Source organism: Manacus candei, unplaced genomic scaffold, assembly GCF_025592945.1.
Source record: "Manacus candei isolate 608988 ecotype Guabito, Panama unplaced genomic scaffold, ASM2559294v1 h1tg000014l, whole genome shotgun sequence".
Lineage (NCBI taxonomy): Eukaryota > Metazoa > Chordata > Aves > Passeriformes > Pipridae > Manacus > Manacus candei.
The window spans coordinates 81,252,443-81,270,169 of record NW_026138062.1 but is presented as its reverse complement, the minus strand read 5'-3'; the positions used below and the strand labels follow the sequence as shown (position 1 = coordinate 81,270,169).

The window sequence follows — 17,727 nt, the reverse complement described above, 5'->3', positions numbered from 1 at the left end:
TCCCTCCTGCTCAGTTCAACTGCTCGTGGTTCACCTGGAGAATAACCAATTCACTGGTTGTAAAGCCACACTCTTCCCCGTCCTGTCCTGTGTTGCACACTGGGTGTAAGCAGGAATGAGCTTGGGAAGGCCAGAGAGCCTGTTCATTAATGCAGTCTGGCTTCCAGGAAGATTGCCTTAATGTTTTCCAGCTGTGGCTTGCAACTTGTTCTGGGATGAGCTGAATGGATGCACATGTGGCAGTTCCTTATCCTCTTGAGATAATCTGCTTTCAAGTCTACATTCAGCAGTTTTAAGGATGTTGGTAACAGTGTGTGTCAGCAATGTGCTTCTTTTCCTACAGACTCCCAGCTTCAGTGGCATATGCAGGGTGGAAGGAGTGTTTAGGTTGAATTGATACCAGGTGTGGTTCTTCCATCTGGGTCCGTGTGTTTGTTCTTGCAAGTTTTGTATTTTTACCGTGTTTAATGATATGTGAAGCTGTATGCCTGTTCTTGTAGGCATGTGTTACCCATAAATGTCCTGGTAATTAAGGATTGCAGTGTCTCCTCTCACACCAGTGACCCGGAGAACGCCACTGCAGCCTCTTGGTTTTGGCAGATGCAGCACGTCTGTGCCCCTCTGCCCTCCTGAGCTGTTTGTTTGCCTGCAGTGGGGAAGATGCAGGGTATTAATGAGCAGCACTTGCTCTTCACAAGGATATAACCCCAGCAGGGAAGCAGTCGTGAGATGGTGTGACAAACCTTCTGGTGACTGAAGTGTAGCAGTCTGCCTCAAACCCAAGCTGTTGTGTTGTATGAACAGTGGCATAAAAATGAGATGAGAGTTTATGTGCTGACTGCGCTGTTCTTCAAGGTTATGGGGAAGCATCTAAAGCTGTCCAAAGCCAGGAACTGGGGAGATACCAGCCAGAAGCTGAATTAGGTGGATTGCAGTGTTGGTGCTCACCTGGCAGCACGAGGTACAACTGCACCAAAGTGAACTGGCTGGGCTCAGGCTGTCCTGGCAGTGCTGTTCTGCTTGCAGGGCTGCTGCACTTTGCCTTCCTTCAGCTCCACATTGGCTCAGCCATTATTTTCTGGTAAGCTAAAGAGCAAAAAAACCCAAACCTCCCAAATCTGTGACTCTAAAACAGGTCCTGCTGTGTTTCCCCACTGGGTTCTCTGATCTCCTTGAGGGTATGAACCTGGTGCTGTGGGTGGTTTTGGTGAGCTGATGGAGGTCATGATGATGGAGAGAGACAGGATGGCTCTTCTGGAGTAAGAGAGAGGCCAACATCACAAACACAGCTCTGGGGCCCACACTGCAACAGAGGTCCCCCTTTCTAAGCTGGTGCAGTGAATCCCTGCATAACCTGTGTGCTGATCTGTGCTTGGTGCTGTCAGAGAACAGGATCAAACCTCACCTTCATGGAAAGACCTTGGGAGGAGTTTCCGTGGTCCCCCAGGGAAACCACCTGCAAAAAATTAACAGGAAGCTGGTGCTGCCCTGACCAAAGTCCCCTTTGCTGTCAGTGCTTTGCCCTGCTGAGCTCTGGGTTCAGACACCTTTGATGCTACACCTGGTGTGGCTTCTTCTCATTTGCAGGATCAGAGCTACTGGCACAGTGAGAGAATCACTGCAACAAAGAGAACTAAAAAAAGCTAAGTTATATAAAATAAAGTTCCTTTGCTCTCTGTCTGTTGTGGAAGATTGTCATGGAAACATTTTTTTCAGAGAATAAATTTATTTTCTGTGAATAATGTCCACAGAGCTGAGGGAGAGAACATATTATTTATATATATATTTATATATATATATATAAACTTCATTGGAGACACGTTTTCCTTGGCTCCCAGCAGTTGTAAATGTTTCATCTGCTGTGTTTTAAATCACTACAAAGGAGGGTATTACCTGAGCCTCAAAAGCAGTGGCTCTGGGGTTTCTGGCTGTTGGTTTTTCTCTTCCTTAAAGTCAGAAAGCTGCTGTTGGTATTAAATCAGGGACACTTAGCCTTCCATAAGTCCAGTTCTGCATTAGATCACTAAAATGTGAAACAGGGGCTGTTTAATATGAAACACATCCCGAGTCCCTGATCAGGAAAACGGGAAGCCACGTTAGCTGCCAGGTTTCTCCTGTAGGGATTGGTGCTGGGGCCGTGTCATTGGGTATCAGTCCTCTGCCTCTGCTTCCCCACTTGTAACCTGAGATCTTCATCCGTCTCCCTGTGACAGGAGAAGTTTTCAGCCTTGGGAAGGCAAGTTGTGGTTTATCAGAAGCAGCTGGATGGGACACGGTTCGCTTGCATCGTCTGTGCCCTTCCAAGCCTCAGCTCCCGTGGCTGCCTCTTGCCCCAACAGCCTGTTAGGGACACATCTGGGTGGAAGGGACCTCCCCTTCCCAGCAGTTGTCCTACTGGGTGGAGGGAGCCTCCTGTTCCCAGCAGTTGCCACACTGGCCGCCTCCAGGAGTGCTTGTGAGTAGCCATGGATTTCCATGGATGTGAGGTGAAGACCTTGCTGGTCTGAAGGGGTTTTCCGTCTGCTTTCCGTGTGCCTGTGTGACAGGCCCTGAAGAATGTCTTCCCTGTTGGCTCATCATACCTTGAGTTCAAAGAGCTTTCCTCTGCAGAGCTGGGCATGCCAGTCCTACCTTATGAATGGAGGTCAGAAAGCCCTTTTCTGGAAAACACTGAGAATCTGCAAAGTGACACTTGATGGATATTTTCCATGTCAGTGGCAAGGCAAACCCATCTGTCCAGGGGTTCAAGAGACACACTTTCTCCTTGCAGGGGATGTCTTTGGCCCGGAGGCTGGTTTGACAAGCTCCTAAGTATTTCTTTTGGAACCTCTTCGGTGCATCCTCGTGCATCTCTGTGTCTGGCTTTCTGCCACCTCTACTTTCATCAGTCTCTGCATAATCTCTCTTGACTTGTGCAGATATCCTTGGAGGCCAGGGAGGTAAAAATGTGCTCCTCTCCCTCGGGGGTGCAGTTATAGCTCCCCCATTAATTAGCTGACCGAGAGAGCACTGAGGGGTTGCTGGAATGGATTTCTTTCTGCCAAAGGCGAGACAGTTCCCCGCCGTGACCCACTCAAGACAAGCCATGTGTTCCTTCCCAGGGAAGGGGCTGTTCTGTATTCCTGCTTCCCAGGCTGTGCTCTGACCCTGTGGCATCCGTGCCTTGAACAAAATCCTGCTGCTTTGGACATGCAGGGCCAAGGAAAAAATGGGGGGTTTGGAGGTTTCTTTTCAGGGTGGCTGGGTGGAGGCAGGATTGTGGCACCCTCCTTGCCCCGAAACCATCTCCCACTGGTCCCTGAGCTCTAAAGGTCCAGCTGTTCCAGGTGGCACAGACACTGGCAGGTTGGGATGTGTCTGTTTGCATGATTCCTCCTGACACTTCACGTTGGCATTCTCCTAATTAAATACTTTGAGCTTCAGTCAGCTACTGCAACAAACAGTTCCTGGACCTCAGACTGTTCCGAAACTCTTTTCATAACTCTTCCCAAAATTTGAACATTGTTTTGGAATTACTGGCACCAGAACTGGATGCAGTAATCTAATAATAGTCCCCAGTGCCTTGGACAGGTGTAATTAATACCTTTTCTTGCTTTAACGAATACATCCTGCTTATGGTTGTAGGGATTATGTTTAAGTTGGCTGTGGCATCAAGAGGATTTATGATCGTTTGCTTATCTCAAGTGCTCCTGAATACCTTTCTGCACTGCTGGATACTGTCATTTTCAGGCTGTAGGGAATGGGAAGATGTTCTTTTTATCCCCTGGCCATTTGATTCATTCTGTTCAGGCTGCTGTGGATCTGAAGTATGTGAGGGAGTGTACTCAGAGCTGCTTTCTGGTTTGGAAGAGTTTGTTTCATCAGGGGCTGATTTCAGGCTTTCCTGACTGTCTGGTGTGCCAGCAGAGAGAGTGGCCTTCTGCCTGCTGAGGCATTTATCCTGTACTTGTCTCTACAGCTGGTTTTGTGTATTGCTAAGCCCAAAACTCTTGGCTTGCACTGTCAGAGGCTCAGAAGAAAAGAGAATACCTTAACAGAAGTGCTACCTTTTCTGATTGCTGGTTTTACTAAATATCAGAGCAAATGCCAAAATAAACCTGTATATTCAGCTGTCCTGCAAATAGCAGATACAAATCTATGACAGACTGAATCTTGCCACTCAAGTGATATTATATATCAAACTATTATATATATATTATATTTTATGTGTTATTTCACAATATAATATATTACAATATTATATTATAATATGTTATTCTATTACATTATATATATTTTATATATCAAGAGATTATATTCCTTGTTTAACATAAAACCTCAACACTTCTCTGTGTAGCTGCTGAGCATCCTTTTCACACTGTGTGCCCATGTTTAACTCAGCCTCTGTCCCCCTGCTCCATTCGTGGCAAACAGACAAGGCAGATGTAAAAGTCTCACAGAACTGGGTGGTACAGGCTGCAAGGTAATTTAGCAGAGGCCTAACATGGAGCATGTTACCTTTTTTATGGTTTCAATGTGTTCAGTCTCATGGGGAGAGTTAAGTTTGTGTTCCTGTCATGTTGTCTTGTGTCACCTGTGCCTGACAGTCCTGAGGGAAGAGCTGTGATTTCTCTCTGTCCTTGCTGAAGGGCACAGTTTGTCAAGTTCTGGTGTGCATTTGCTTGGATGATCCTTTTCTTTACTGCTTTGTTCCTTAAGATACTGGTACTTGCTATATAAGTTCCTTTACTGCACTGTAAAATTTGCTAAGCTGTAGCAGTTGAAGGAAAGAATAAACGCTACCCAGAGAATGAAGTTGGCATTTTCCAACCCTTGGATTCAGTTGTGAAAAGTAACTTGTTACATGCCTGGCTGGTTGGTTGCCCAAATTGAGATGCCCTTGAAGGGACTGCTGACAATTGTGCAGGCTTCAAAGTTAGGTCTGTGTAATATGATTTGAGTTGGCCACCCAAAATCACCAGCTGGTTTTGAAAACGAAGCTCAGATTTTCGTGGTGAGAACAGTGGTAAATTCAAAGCAAGCTGCAAGTGATGCCAGACAGCTATCACTGGGAGTGGGGGAGAAAAGGAACTCAATTCATTGCCTTCTTGGGCACATTAAAAAAAACCACAAAAAAACCCAAAAAACTGGAGATGGTCTTGCAGTACTAATGGCTGTAAAATATCTCCGTGGTCTGGCTCTTTGTCTCATTCTCCTGGCAAAGCTTAAACTAAGCAATAAAAGTTTGTGGGTTTAGGTGCACAAGTCCAGATCTCAGGCCTTCCTGTTGCTTGTCCCCTGAGCTGTGCCCTGTAGCCCGTGGCTCTGAACTTCCTTGGCATGGTCAGGGTGCCATCTCCAGCAAGTCTGCCAAAATAGACCCTAGCAGGGAAAAAAAAAAAGGGGAAAAAAAGGCAGAAAAAAAGGCTGGGTGGTTGTCCCTCCAACAGCTGAATACTCCTTTCGACAGTTGAAGTTCCTTCTCTTGTGCTCTGTGGTCTCCTGGCCAAATCCCACAGCGCCTGCTGGATTCCTTTTCAAACCAGTTTCCTCTCCATTCAGCCAGAGGTCCCTTTGGCAGCAGCCAGCAGGAACTGCCTCCCTCTCAGTCGGACTTAGGAGGGAATTTGCAGAAGGAAACAATCCGAGTGGTCGGGTAGGTGGAGAAAGCTCTTTAAAAGTCCCCAAGATGTCATACCCTGGCTCTGCGAGGTCACGTGCCATCCTCTGTTCCCTGCAAAGTTAAACATGTTCTAACATTATTTGCCAAGCTGGGGCCGCTGCTGTGAAGCTGTTCCTCTGGTTGTTATCGCAGGCGTGTGACGTGAGCATTGTTCGGGGCCTCTTGGCCTCGGCTCCTCAAACGGGTCCTTGAGAAAACCTGTTTTCTGGCAAACAGGAAGGCAAGTGCTGAGGGGCGTCTCAGAGGCCAAGAGACAGCCTGTGCAGAGACCTGGCAAACCAGGAACCCGAGGCTGAACTCACCCCTGGGCGCTCCGAGTGCCGGAGTCACTGCTGGTCACGGGGTTGTCGCTGGGGTTTGATTCAGGTGGAATCATGATGTGTCAACAAGGCAAAGATTGAGATTCACCAGGGAAAGTCAGGTAGGGGGATTGATGTTTTTTACAGTAATGGCTTGAATAAAGCTCTTTGCATCTTGGGGAGGGAACAACCAACCAAAAAAACCCAGGAATTCAGTTGGCCTTCCACCAGTTTTGTGTGTTGGTGAGCTTGGATCTCCCCTCCTGCCCCGGCAGTATTCTGGTTTTGTGTTCAGCTTCATCCTGGCACCCAGCATGTGGTTTCCCAGCAGCAGCACACAGCAGGCACGCCATGCCTTGAATCTCTTACTGAAGCACAGCAGAAGTTGAAAAATGGGAGCTTTCAAAGCAGAATTCCAGCACCGAGGAGTATTTATGGAGGGTCAGCTCACAGAAACAAGCTGTCTTGGTAGGACTGAGCAGCAGCCTGAGGAAGCAGCCTCAGGCTGGGACATGCCTGGGGTGTGTGTGAGCCACCTTCCCTGCTTTGTGGCAATTCCATGTGTCAAGGCACGAGTGCTCACAGAGGGGATGCAAAATGAGTTTTCTCAGGGTGCAGCAGTGATCCAGCAACCAAAGGCTCCCGGGTTTCTCCTGGCAGCGTTTGGTCCTTTAAACTGTTCCTTCTTGCTTTCCCTCGGGGCCGTGCTGTGAGTGATTTCGTGCAGTTTGGTGCCAGTGAGCTTCACCCTCCTCCGCCTCCCTGCTGCGGATTCACAGGGCTCCCAAAGCAGAGCTGGCAGGAATCCTCCCCCTGCCCGTGTGTGTCCAACACGTGCCTCTGTTTGGGTGATGACACGTGCCCGTGTTTGCTGGTGGTGATGTAGCTGCTTGGTTCTCCAAGAGGATCTGTGGAGAAGGAGTGGTGCTTGCACTTGCCTCACCTCCACTTCTGGGTGCTTTAGCCCAACCTGAACTATTTTAGCGCGACGATCGAGAGAAGCAGCAATTGCTCATATGATGTGTCACACCATAAACTTCAGGAAAGTAATTCATTCCAACAGTGTAATTCTAGGACTCGGGAACCAAAAATATGGGCTATTACTCATCTTTGTATCTCATAAAACAGAATAACCTAAACCATTTATCTGTTTACACAGCAGAGGTTTAGGGAAAAGCAAAGTGTTGAATGTCAAGAGCCACTGTTGCTACATACTCAGAGTGATTACTTGCTTTATCATTTATTTTTTTTATCTCTGTGCCAATATTGGCCAAGAATTCGAGTCAGGAGATAGGCATGATGCAGAAACAAAGAGCCCCTACTTGAAACTTGGGAGAGCGGAGCTGAATCACTGGCATGTCTTGAGTAGGCTGTGAGAGCTCGAATGTGTTTGTTTTATGATTACCCAACATCTACAGTATTTTCTCTGCTGAATGCTTTTTCCTTCTGCATGAATGAAGTTTCCAGGTGCATGCACACACGTCTACCCTGCACAGGAGGCCGTGTGTGTTAAATGTGTCGGGGCACATTTGGTCTTCAGTTGCCTCGGTCTAACTCAGGATGAACTTGAAATCAGGGATATTTAGCTAAGTCAGCCCCAGAGTAACTGCCTGCAGAGCTTGATCCCTGGATCAAGCTGTTGCTGGAACAAATCTGTGGTTTCCACCTTTGTTAGCTGTGCTGGGGGGACTCTTGTACCTGATGCAGAGAGTCTTGAAGGGGGAAAGATAGCTCGGAGTCGGGGTGAGTCTGAAAGTAGCTTTGCTTGTTGGCTGGGATGGGTGGGGTGCCTGACCAAGTGTCTGTCAAAATCAAGGAGAAAATTTGTCCTTAAGGCATAGAAAGTTAATTCTTTGTGATGGTGAAAAGGTCCTCAAGTAGTCATATAGTTGGCTCTGTCTTCTGGGTTCACATGGTTGCCCTGAACCAGCTGAACTCAGCCTGGGCAGCAGATGTGGACACGTGTCATAATGTGCCTTTTTTAATTTTGATCCATGAATTGGGGGTGACTTACCAATATGAATAACAGGTTGTTGCTCCGTATTGTTAACATTCCATGTTTTGTACCCCGTGGAAAATATTTTTTTAATATTATTTATTTTTGCAGAGATGGTGGTGTGCTGCCAGTGTACAGTGTGGTATTTCATGTTTCTGTAACCCATGAAGTTGTCTGTCCTCACCAGAGTAACTTGTGTGGTTTGCTGTCAGAATAACCCTTGCCAGCCTCTGTGCTCTGTTTCATCTTATTAGATGAAATAATGTACTAATTTAAGTCTGTTTCCTTGGTGAATCCACCTGAGGGCTTCAAAAATGGTGAAGTTGAGCTCTGATTTACCTGCTGTTTTATCTGATGACTAAATGATCTTTCTTTAATATGACTAGTCAGGAGTGTGGCTTCCAGGTGTTTGTGGTCCTGATGCTGCTCCGAGCTTCACCCAGGCAGTTGTCTGTGTGTGGTGTTCAGCCTTATCTCTTTATCAGGGGTTTGTCATCAGAGTGATCTTTCCATAGCAGGAATGTATCCAGCTCATAACACGCTCAGCAATATTGGCTTCTGGCTCTTAGGACAGACTACGAAGCCCTAATTCCTGTAGTTTTACTCTTCAGTTCCTCTGCTGATAAAACTTGACTTTGATTCAAGGCTTTTGTGTCAAAGGGTTGGGGTCTGGTTTTGTTGTCATGTTTCCAGACCGTGCTTTTTGTGGCTTTTTTTCTGGACAGGAAAACCAAAATGTTCGCTAATTTACCCTTTGCTTTGCTTGCAGAAAAAATAAAGGTAAGGCCAGTCAGAGAGGGAGCTGTTATGTCCTTGATGTGTGCTTGGCACTTTCTCAGGCTGGGAAGGAGGCCAGATAAATTATTCCAAACCTATCTCCCTATGGTAAAACCCACCAGGCTGCAGTGCTGTGGGTTGTCAGGATGTAGTTGGCCAGGGTGGGAGGAGAGTTTGCTGGGAGTAGTTGGTCTGTTGGCTGTGAGGAGGGATGTTGTGCAAGCTGGAGATAAAACCCAAGCCCCAGAGGGTTCTCTCTAAGTTGAGGGTAAATAAAACTGAAGTTTTCCCCATATTTGTTATTCCTGCTCATTGTAGGACTGCTAAGGTAATGCAGGAACTCCTCCAAGGCCAAATCCAGGCAGACAGCAAAGATCTGGGTGCAGCATCTTTGTGCCTCCCCCTGAGGAGGCAGATGTGGCATTTTCTGTTTGTTTTACTGGACCTGTACCCGTGCAAACAAGACTCCTTCACATCATGTAAAAATCAGTATCCTGCAGGAATACCAGGCAGTGTTTCCCCCCTCTCATCCTGATGAACAGACAGCTGTCACTTGGGTGACAACAGGCAGAGCTCCGAGGAAATGAGGAGCCCAGGAGGAGGATTTTGTGGTGCCTTTTGTTGCTGAGCCTGGCAAAAGCTGTTCAGGTTTTTTTCTGGTGCAAATGACCTGGAAGATGACCTGCAGCACGCAATTGAAATAAGAAATCTCAATGAATAAATATCTATCTATAAACACCTTCCACTGGACCAGGTTGCTCCAACCTGCCCTTGGACACTTCCAGGGGTGGGGCAGCCACAGTTTCTCTGGGCAACCTGTGCCAGGACCTCACCACCCTCACAGAGAAGAGCTTCTTCCTAATCTCTAATTTGAATTTACACTCTCAGTCTGAAGCCATTCCCCCTTGCTCTTGTCCAAAGTCCCTCTCCAGCTCTCTTGAGAGAGAGAGAGAGAGAAAAAGAGGGAAAATGTGCCATGAGAGTGGTTACCAAAATTATTTTGTTTTTCATAGTATGTTTTTCTCCTGCTTAATCATGCAAAGCTAATGCTTGACTATAGTCTAAGAAAATTGTCATGGAAGCACATCATCTCAAGTTGCATATTCAAAGCCAGGAGAAGCTAAAAATGGCACTTAAAACCTGTAAACACCAGCCTGGAGGCTTTCTGAGTAAACAGCTAAAAGAAATGCCCAGTGTTTGGTGTGCAAAGTGCTTGTGTGTAGATAGTGGGATTGTTTCCTCTGCTTTGTTACTTGTTTCCTTGCTGTAATTTTTGACTGTCATTGCACAAGGAAATAAAGAAAGGTCTGGTCAGTGGGGTTGGAAAAACATCTCTCTCTCTGACCTGTGCAGTTGTGCTTGAAACCGTGGTGTGTCAGCCGAGATGGACATCCTTTAAATCTCATTATTTTGAGGTTGTTTATACAAGGTTAAAGCAATAAATCACCCATGTGACTGCTAACAGCCCCCCCACCCCCTGTGTTTTTTTTTCCCTTAGGTGGCAGTGAAAGTCATTGACAAGAAAAGAGCCAAAAAGGACACCTACGTCACCAAGAACCTGCGACGGGAAGGGCAGATCCAGCAGATGATCCGCCACCCAAACATTGCTCAGCTGCTGGATATCCTGGAGACCGAAAACAGCTACTACCTTGTCATGGAGCTGTGCCCTGGGGGCAACTTGATGCACAAGATCTACGAGAAGAAGAGGCTCGAGGAGCACGAGGCGCGCAAATACATCCGGCAGCTCATCCTGGCGGTGGAACATCTCCACCGGGCAGGGGTGGTCCACAGGTAACCCTAAAGACCCTCCCTGGTGAAGATGCTTGTGTTTTAGACACGGGAAGGTATCTGCAGAAAGCACCTTAGCAAGTGTGTGGCTTCAAGTGGGCACACAGGAGACCTGCTGACTCCATGTCCAGGAGATGATCCTTGTGGGTTCCTTCCAGCTCAGGATATTCTGTGGTTCTGTGTCCAAAGAGATAACCTGTGCATCCCAAAAGTAAAGGCCCTTTCCCTGCAAGCACTTGTTTTGCCTCTTCAAAGCTCTGGACCAGCGTGAGCTGGTGAATCATTTTGCTGTTTCTTTGAGAAGGTGGTTGTGGCTGTTGTTTCCCTGGTGGAAATACAGCGGTGTGGGGAGTTGGAAGATCATCTGGGCTCCAGGGGAAACAGGGCTCATCCAAGAGGAGCCTGTGGAGGGCTGATGAGTCAGGAGTAGCTGCCTCTGAAGTTCCTGAGCAAGCAGCAAGTGGAAGAGGCTGGGAGAGTGCAGGTGCAGGTATCACACGTGGTGCCTTTCTTAACTTAGTGCTCTTGGCTGCTATGGAGACAGGAGGATGGTGGGCTGGATGGACCTTTGGTCCGAGCCAGTATATCTCCTCTCCTGTTCTTAGGTGTATTTATAGGGCACTGTGCTAAGAAGGAGGCTCTGCTTTCTAAATTTGGGCCAGCTGGTGTTAAGTCTGGACTCCCACACAGTTCCCATATGATGCTGAGCAAGTTGTGTAGGCCCCATCCTCTTAGGTTATGTAGGCAGGTTGTAGGAGCCAGACATCTGAATGCTTTTGAGGATCTGGGTCTTCACTTCCTTGGCTTTGCTGGCTGTGTGGAGGATGGAGGGCTGTGCCCAGGGCCACTGTGCAGGCAGCTCCTCCAGCTGTGCCCAGCTGCGTGCTGAGCTGTGCAGCGTGGGTGCATCTGGCTTGGTGGAACTCCACGTGCTCTGAAACCTGCTTTTTTTTGTCTGGAGTCTTTGTCTGTATTCCCTGTGATCCATCAGGGATAAAGTGCTATGTGCACATGTGAGCCCAGGAGTGCTGAGGTCTTATCTCGAGCTAAATTTCAGGTACCACTGTAATATAAATATTTGAGCAGCCACCAGGTCCATTCTGCAGGTTGTCTACGAGCCACAAAACTGCTGATCTCTTTAAATTATTAACCCCACAGTTTGGGGCATGGACAAGGAAGGAAGTCTGTTTATTGCTTTAAGGGATCAATTGCTGTCTGGTATTGAGAGAGAGAGATGAAGGAAACGAAGTTTCTGAGATGAGCAGAGGAAAACACGTCAGGAGCAGATGAACATGTTCAGCTTTTAACAGCAGGATTGAGTTCAGCAGCAGCAGTTCCTCTCCCTGAAAAATTTGTAGTGGCCAAGGCACTTAAAGGGGGTTGGTAGGCTTGGCTTTGATTCCTTTCTCTTTCAGAGAGGATTCAAACCCACATTTTGTACAAAAATAGCTTGTTCCCTAAGTACAGGCTGGAATCAACAGGCTGGTGTGGTGGGAAGGAAGGCAAGGCTTTGGGGACCGAGGAGCCCGAGTTCCCATGCGGATGCTGCAGGTTTGGCCCTCACCCCTTCCCTCCCTGCTGTCTCTGAACATCAGCGCAGCTCCCAGAGCCTGGAGGGTGAGGGATATGAGTGAGCAGGGGGAGGAAGCAGCTCTGAGAGCTCTGCCATGCTCTGCTGTGTCTGGCAGCTGAGCTCTGCCCGCCCAGCCCTGTGGCGTTGAATTAATCCTTGCCCCAAAGGCAGCCGCTCCATCCACTCTGGTTCTCAGCTCACAGCACAGAGCTGCTTCTTGGGAGCCTTCCACACGGTGAATGAGCAGGTCTAATTCTGCCTAAACTGATAAAATTTGACAGAATCACAGGCAACGTATCTGCAAGTATTTTCTCTGGCTTAACCCATTCGATGTCTTGACCTGTTCTGCAAACCAAGCGTGTAGAGCAGTGTAGAGACGCAGGAAAAGCTCTGGTGGCATGATCCAGATTTATTCTCCTGGCTCTCTGTGAGCAAGAGAGGGAGAAAGAATAATAATTACCCGGGGAGTTGTCCTTCAGCATCTCAGGCTTCCGACTGTGGCAGCTCTAAAAACAGACCGCTCAGCCGGCTACTGAAGAGTGGGGGGGGAAAAAACAGTGATTCATTCTGTCCCTGGATGAAATGGCAGTGTTGTTGTTGATATTTTTAAAGCAGGTAAAAATACCAACACTTTCATGTGCTTGGTGATCTGTGGGTGTTTGCATTCGCTGCGTGGGGAACAAACCTGGGCCAGAACTCGAGGCTGGTGTTTGTCTCTCCATATGATTTCACCATTCACATTTTCACACTGAAAAGTGTTCCCTGGCTGTTTTGTTGCAAAAAAGTCATTAGGTTTGTCTGCATGATTCAGGGAATAATAGAGACGACTTACCGTGTTCTATAACTTAGGATGGAAAAAACACCCAGATGAAATAAGTTGCATATAATTTGCTTACATTATTCCAGGAATATTACTCAGAAAGCTTCATGGCTTGCAGTCTTGGCATGGCAGAAAAGCACTCTGATCTCTGGTCTTTGGACAAGTCCAGGGATCCAGAATTCAATGGAAATACTTCTGTTAAGAGGCACTGATGTGCGAAAAGCCTAAAATTAAAGAACTTTAGGAAACCTCATTTTATTTAGAGATGTAAAAGTACCTCCAAACTCATGTTTGGCCATACAGATGTGTTTAAAATTATAAATATTCATGTGCTAAGATGGATGAAGAAGTTCCTGAGTGCAGAAGCTGCATCTTTGGTGAGGGCTGTCCAGGGCTGAGAACTCCTTGGCTGCTTGCTGAAAGCAAAATGCCACAAGTCTATATATAATTTCATGTAATCATTTGTGTTTCGTTCCCTCTATCAGGAGGGTTGGCTGGTTGCTAAAAATATACTTGCAACAAGCTCAGCTCTGAATCAGGTAGGAATATTTATCTTTCCCTCCGACAGAGGAAAACAAACCCAAATGGCAGGATCTGGTAAAGCTTTCTCTTGGCAGAGGGTGTTTACACAGCCCTTCACGCTGTCAAAAAGCAGGATGAACAATAAGCCCTTAGGGAGCATAAGGACAGCAGAGAAAACGAAGTGAAAGCCTTGGTGCTTGCCATTGCATCCCACAGGAAATTCTCAACAACCCTTTTAAAGTCACTTTAACAAAACTCAGTCCCATTCAGTGCAATTACTGTCAGGATGTCAAAGAAAGGAATTTAATGATGTATTGGTGGCAAAGATAGCTTTCTGTGTTCCCCCTTTTTTCTGTCCTCCTGGCAGCATATTTGTACCTTCCACTGCCATTTGGTGATTAAAAGCAGATCAGGAGCTTGGAAGACACAAAAAAGGCCCTGAGGTTTTGAGCAGAGTAAGGTGATGCCATACAATCCAGATGCTCAGGGTGGCACAGGATTCCTGCTCTGGTACCTGCTCCTTTGGCATGTTGGCTTTGATAACTTCCATCCTATTAATTTTAAGTGCCAGATGCTGATGAAATATTTATGACAGATCCTGCACCACAGAACAAACTCCTCTTTTGAAGTGCAGAGCTGGTTTCTCTTTCTATGTTATGTCAGATTTCAAAATTACCTTGGGGCATTCTCTTGGAGTGCTCTGATGTAAACAAACTAAACATTTTAGTGAAGACAATAGACTGAATCCCTCTTTTACAGAGGCAGACACATGGAATTCAGGGATGCTACTGACAGAAGAATCGGGTTCAATAAGTGGTATTTTGATAACAAACCCTTTGAAATGTATATTGACATATAAATGTGATGATGAACCCAAATCTCACCTCTGGCTCCTGCACAGGGCTGCAGAATGGGCTTGTGGGTTGGTAGTTAAGGAGTGATATTTTTTTTTGTGGTGCTGTTGTGATTAAAAATAAGATGCAGGAGACAGCAGCCAACAACTTCTGCTTTGCAGCTGCTTGCTGGTAAAACCTTCCTTCTCATCCTTCCTCCCCCAGACAAGAAATAAAGTGTGAAATGTAAAACTTCCATTTGCAGCCTGCTGCCTGCCATGGCATGGAATATAAACTGCTTTTGGGAGTACACTTGTGTTCCTCACTGCAGGCACTGACTGGAGTTGAGGTTTCCAAAGTGGTCTGAGAAGCTCTAAGCAAAGCCAGGGATGAATCAGCCCCATCAACAAACTCCCAAATGAACTTATCCCATAAAGATGGTGTATTTTCAGACCCAGGGAATGTTACCTCTTTGCTGCCAGCTTCACAGGCTGCAAAGGCATAAATATCTGCTGATTCTCCACACTGTGGGAACGCCTTGAGTGTCTTCATTATTCCTAGATTTCACTAACTTGTGCCATAGTGAGACATTCTCAGCATCATGGAACTAACCCCTCAGGAAAAGGTAACATTTTTTGGTCCTTTCATATTTAATTACTGAGGGTATTTTGAAGTTTTTCAGCAATGAATGCTGAAAGTTTGCTTAAGGGGGAAAACAAATAAATAATCCTTTAGTCCTGTTTTTTTTTTGAGGAGCTGTGGCAGCAAGGAACAAGATCAGATTTACTTCAAGGAGGGAACTTGAAAGTGTCCAGAGTTGCTGCTTTGTTTGGATGTTAACATGATCTCATTGCAATGGACAAAGTCCCAAAAATGGAGCCCTGAATTTCAGGCCCTGTGTTACAAAGGGTTTAAAAAATAAAAGCAAACTAAGACAGCCAATGAAGGGTCTGGAGCACAAGTCTTATGAGCAACTCAGATAAGCCTCTCTTTGTAAAAGATAAATACAATTTTCTCTTTAGGTTGTATCAAGGAGTAAAAGCCTCCTGTCCTGGCTCCCGATGTCACTCCAAAAAACAGTGCTTTCATATTGGGATTGACAAAAAATGTGGGGCATATGGACTATTAGATCAGTTACCACTCACTGGCAAATCTGCTGAGAATAGACAGATGGGTAAACATCTTTAACCAGGGCTGGCTGCACTCTATACCAGGCTGATATTTACATTGCTATTTTTTCCTCTAATAGCTTTAAAATGCCCTGTAATATTTACCTTTTTTTTTTTTTATATTTTTAACCTTGAATGCTTTTTTGAATATCTTGTCTTGTGTTCCTGGCTAGTCGTCCTGTCTCTCAGTTGTTACTCTGATTGCCTGCATGTCTTTTCTCCTCAACTTACAGCTTTCATCTTTCCATTCCCTTGCCTTTAAAGTCTTCTTGGCTGATGTTTAATATACTCAGAGCTTCCAAATGGTCTTTCTCTTTGCTTGTGTGACCCAAAGCTCCACGTGCTTCTCTTGATTTCAGTTTTAAGTTTGGAGAAGGTCCTTGTGGTCACGCTGGTAAAGTGAGTGTCATCCTACCTGCGAGTCCTCTTCTGCCTCAGTTTTATTTGAAACACAGCATGAGCATGAAATGCAGTGGAGAGGAGCAGATCAGGAAAGGCTTGGAGTAGGTCATGGCTATTTTTCTTTCCTTCACAGATCCCTCCTTGTGGAAGTACTTAGCTGGGCTTGGTTGGTTTACTTGTCTTATTTTATTAAGCCTTATATCTTCATCTGGAGTACAGGCATCCTTCATCACTCCCTTTGCCTCACAGAGGCAAAATACCATGGATGTCACTGACTTCCCATCATTGCAGCTGATGGCTTTATCAGCCAGGTTTTTCCGGAGTGTGCCAGGAGAAGCATCACTGCTGTGGATATCCCAGAAATATTTCATGTCTGGAAGGGGGGAAAAACTCTTGTGACGGAGATACAGACTCTGTTTTTACCAGTACCATGTGCTGACCACCCCTGTGAAGAGTTTGGATGCTTCACCCTCAGAGCAGGCTGATTCTTCTCTCCCATGTGGGCAACAGCAAGGGACAGACATTTGACCCCTCACATCCCTGCAGGGGAAGGTTCATTCCTTCCAGTGGCCTTTGGTTGTGAAGAGCAAGGAGAAAGTGACTTCCCATTCCAAAAACACGTGTTTGAAATGTTTCCATTTTGTGAGGTTTCTGCAAACTTTCTCAGTGTGTGAGAAATCTGAAGAGCCTGCTTTAATTGCAGGATGTACTGACAAATGTTTCTAAATGTTTCTAAAGTCGTTTTTGTGCCTGAAGAATAGGTGTGAAGCCGTGTGTGAAAGCTCTGTTAATTCTGGAGAGGGTGCACGGGGCTTTCTGCTTTGAGTGTGGAACTGTGTGTGCTGCTTTCATTATGCAAGTTATTATACATGAGCCTTGTAAATACACTGATGAGAGCGAGGGAAAGCTGCTTCATTATTTTGGAGACTCACTCAAAATATTTTCTTTCTTTCAGAGACTTGAAGATAGAAAATCTGTTGCTGGATGAAGACAACAATATCAAGCTCATTGGTATGAAACCACTTTGGCAATTCCAGTAATTAAAATTGTTAGTTTTATAAAGAGAGGGTTTTTTGAGACTTCATAATCCTCCATGTGACAATTGCTAATGTTGCTGCAGAGAGGAGCTGGGAGAGTATAGATAGCAATCAAGCTGTTCCTGACAGCATCTCCTGAAAAAAATGATCCAAATAATTCAGCTTTAACTGGGTATGGGCATAATCTTGCATCTTTAAACCACAGCTTTCATATTCAGCTTGGGAACTTTGTAGAGAATTCAAGAATTGACACCACAGAAGTAATTTATTTTATTATCCTGATCATTTCATATTTGCTAAGGGCTGGATCCTGCCCCCGTATGCATATGCTTCCTCTGAAGTCAGTGGGAGTTGAGCACATTTTTAGCAGCTGGCAAAATTCGGTCCTATATTTATATTTGTTAAATTTGCTTCCAGCACCCAGTGTGAAATTGGTTTGGAGGGCTGTTAAAAAATAAAAAAGATCAGCGATAGAGTCTTGGTTTGTGTTTAGGTATCAGCTGTACGTGGGGCTCGATTCATTCAAGCTGTGCAGACATTTTAGATTAATCATTGGTGGGTACAGTCTCTCACTGCCTTGCATAACTCCCATTAATGTTAATGTGGGCATTGAAAAGAAAATCTTCCCTTCATAAAATAAGCGCCCAACATCTGTTTATATTTATTTCCATGCCTACACTTTTGCCTGCGGCAAAGTCTGTGGCTGCAGACTTCAAAACTCAACCCACTTCCTTCAGAAGGTTTCGTGGACTGAAAAGTGATGAAAAACACTTGGCATTCAGGTCAAGTGGACACTCACTGACATATAAAGCACGTGCATCTCCAGACAGACGAGAGGAGGATGGTTGA

At 45.9% G+C, this 17,727-nt stretch overlaps 1 protein-coding gene across 1 annotated transcript in view; it reads left to right on the top strand.

Moving 5' to 3' along the window:
* The window catches only part of HUNK (hormonally up-regulated Neu-associated kinase), a 46,078-nt gene that overhangs the window by 6,758 nt on the left and 21,593 nt on the right, over nucleotides 1–17,727 (top strand). The window contains exons 2-3 of the mRNA XM_051779505.1: nucleotides 10,233–10,525; nucleotides 16,797–16,852. Coding sequence (XP_051635465.1) covers nucleotides 10,233–10,525; nucleotides 16,797–16,852 — 349 coding nt within the window. The remainder of the gene's footprint in view (nucleotides 1–10,232; nucleotides 10,526–16,796; nucleotides 16,853–17,727) is intronic.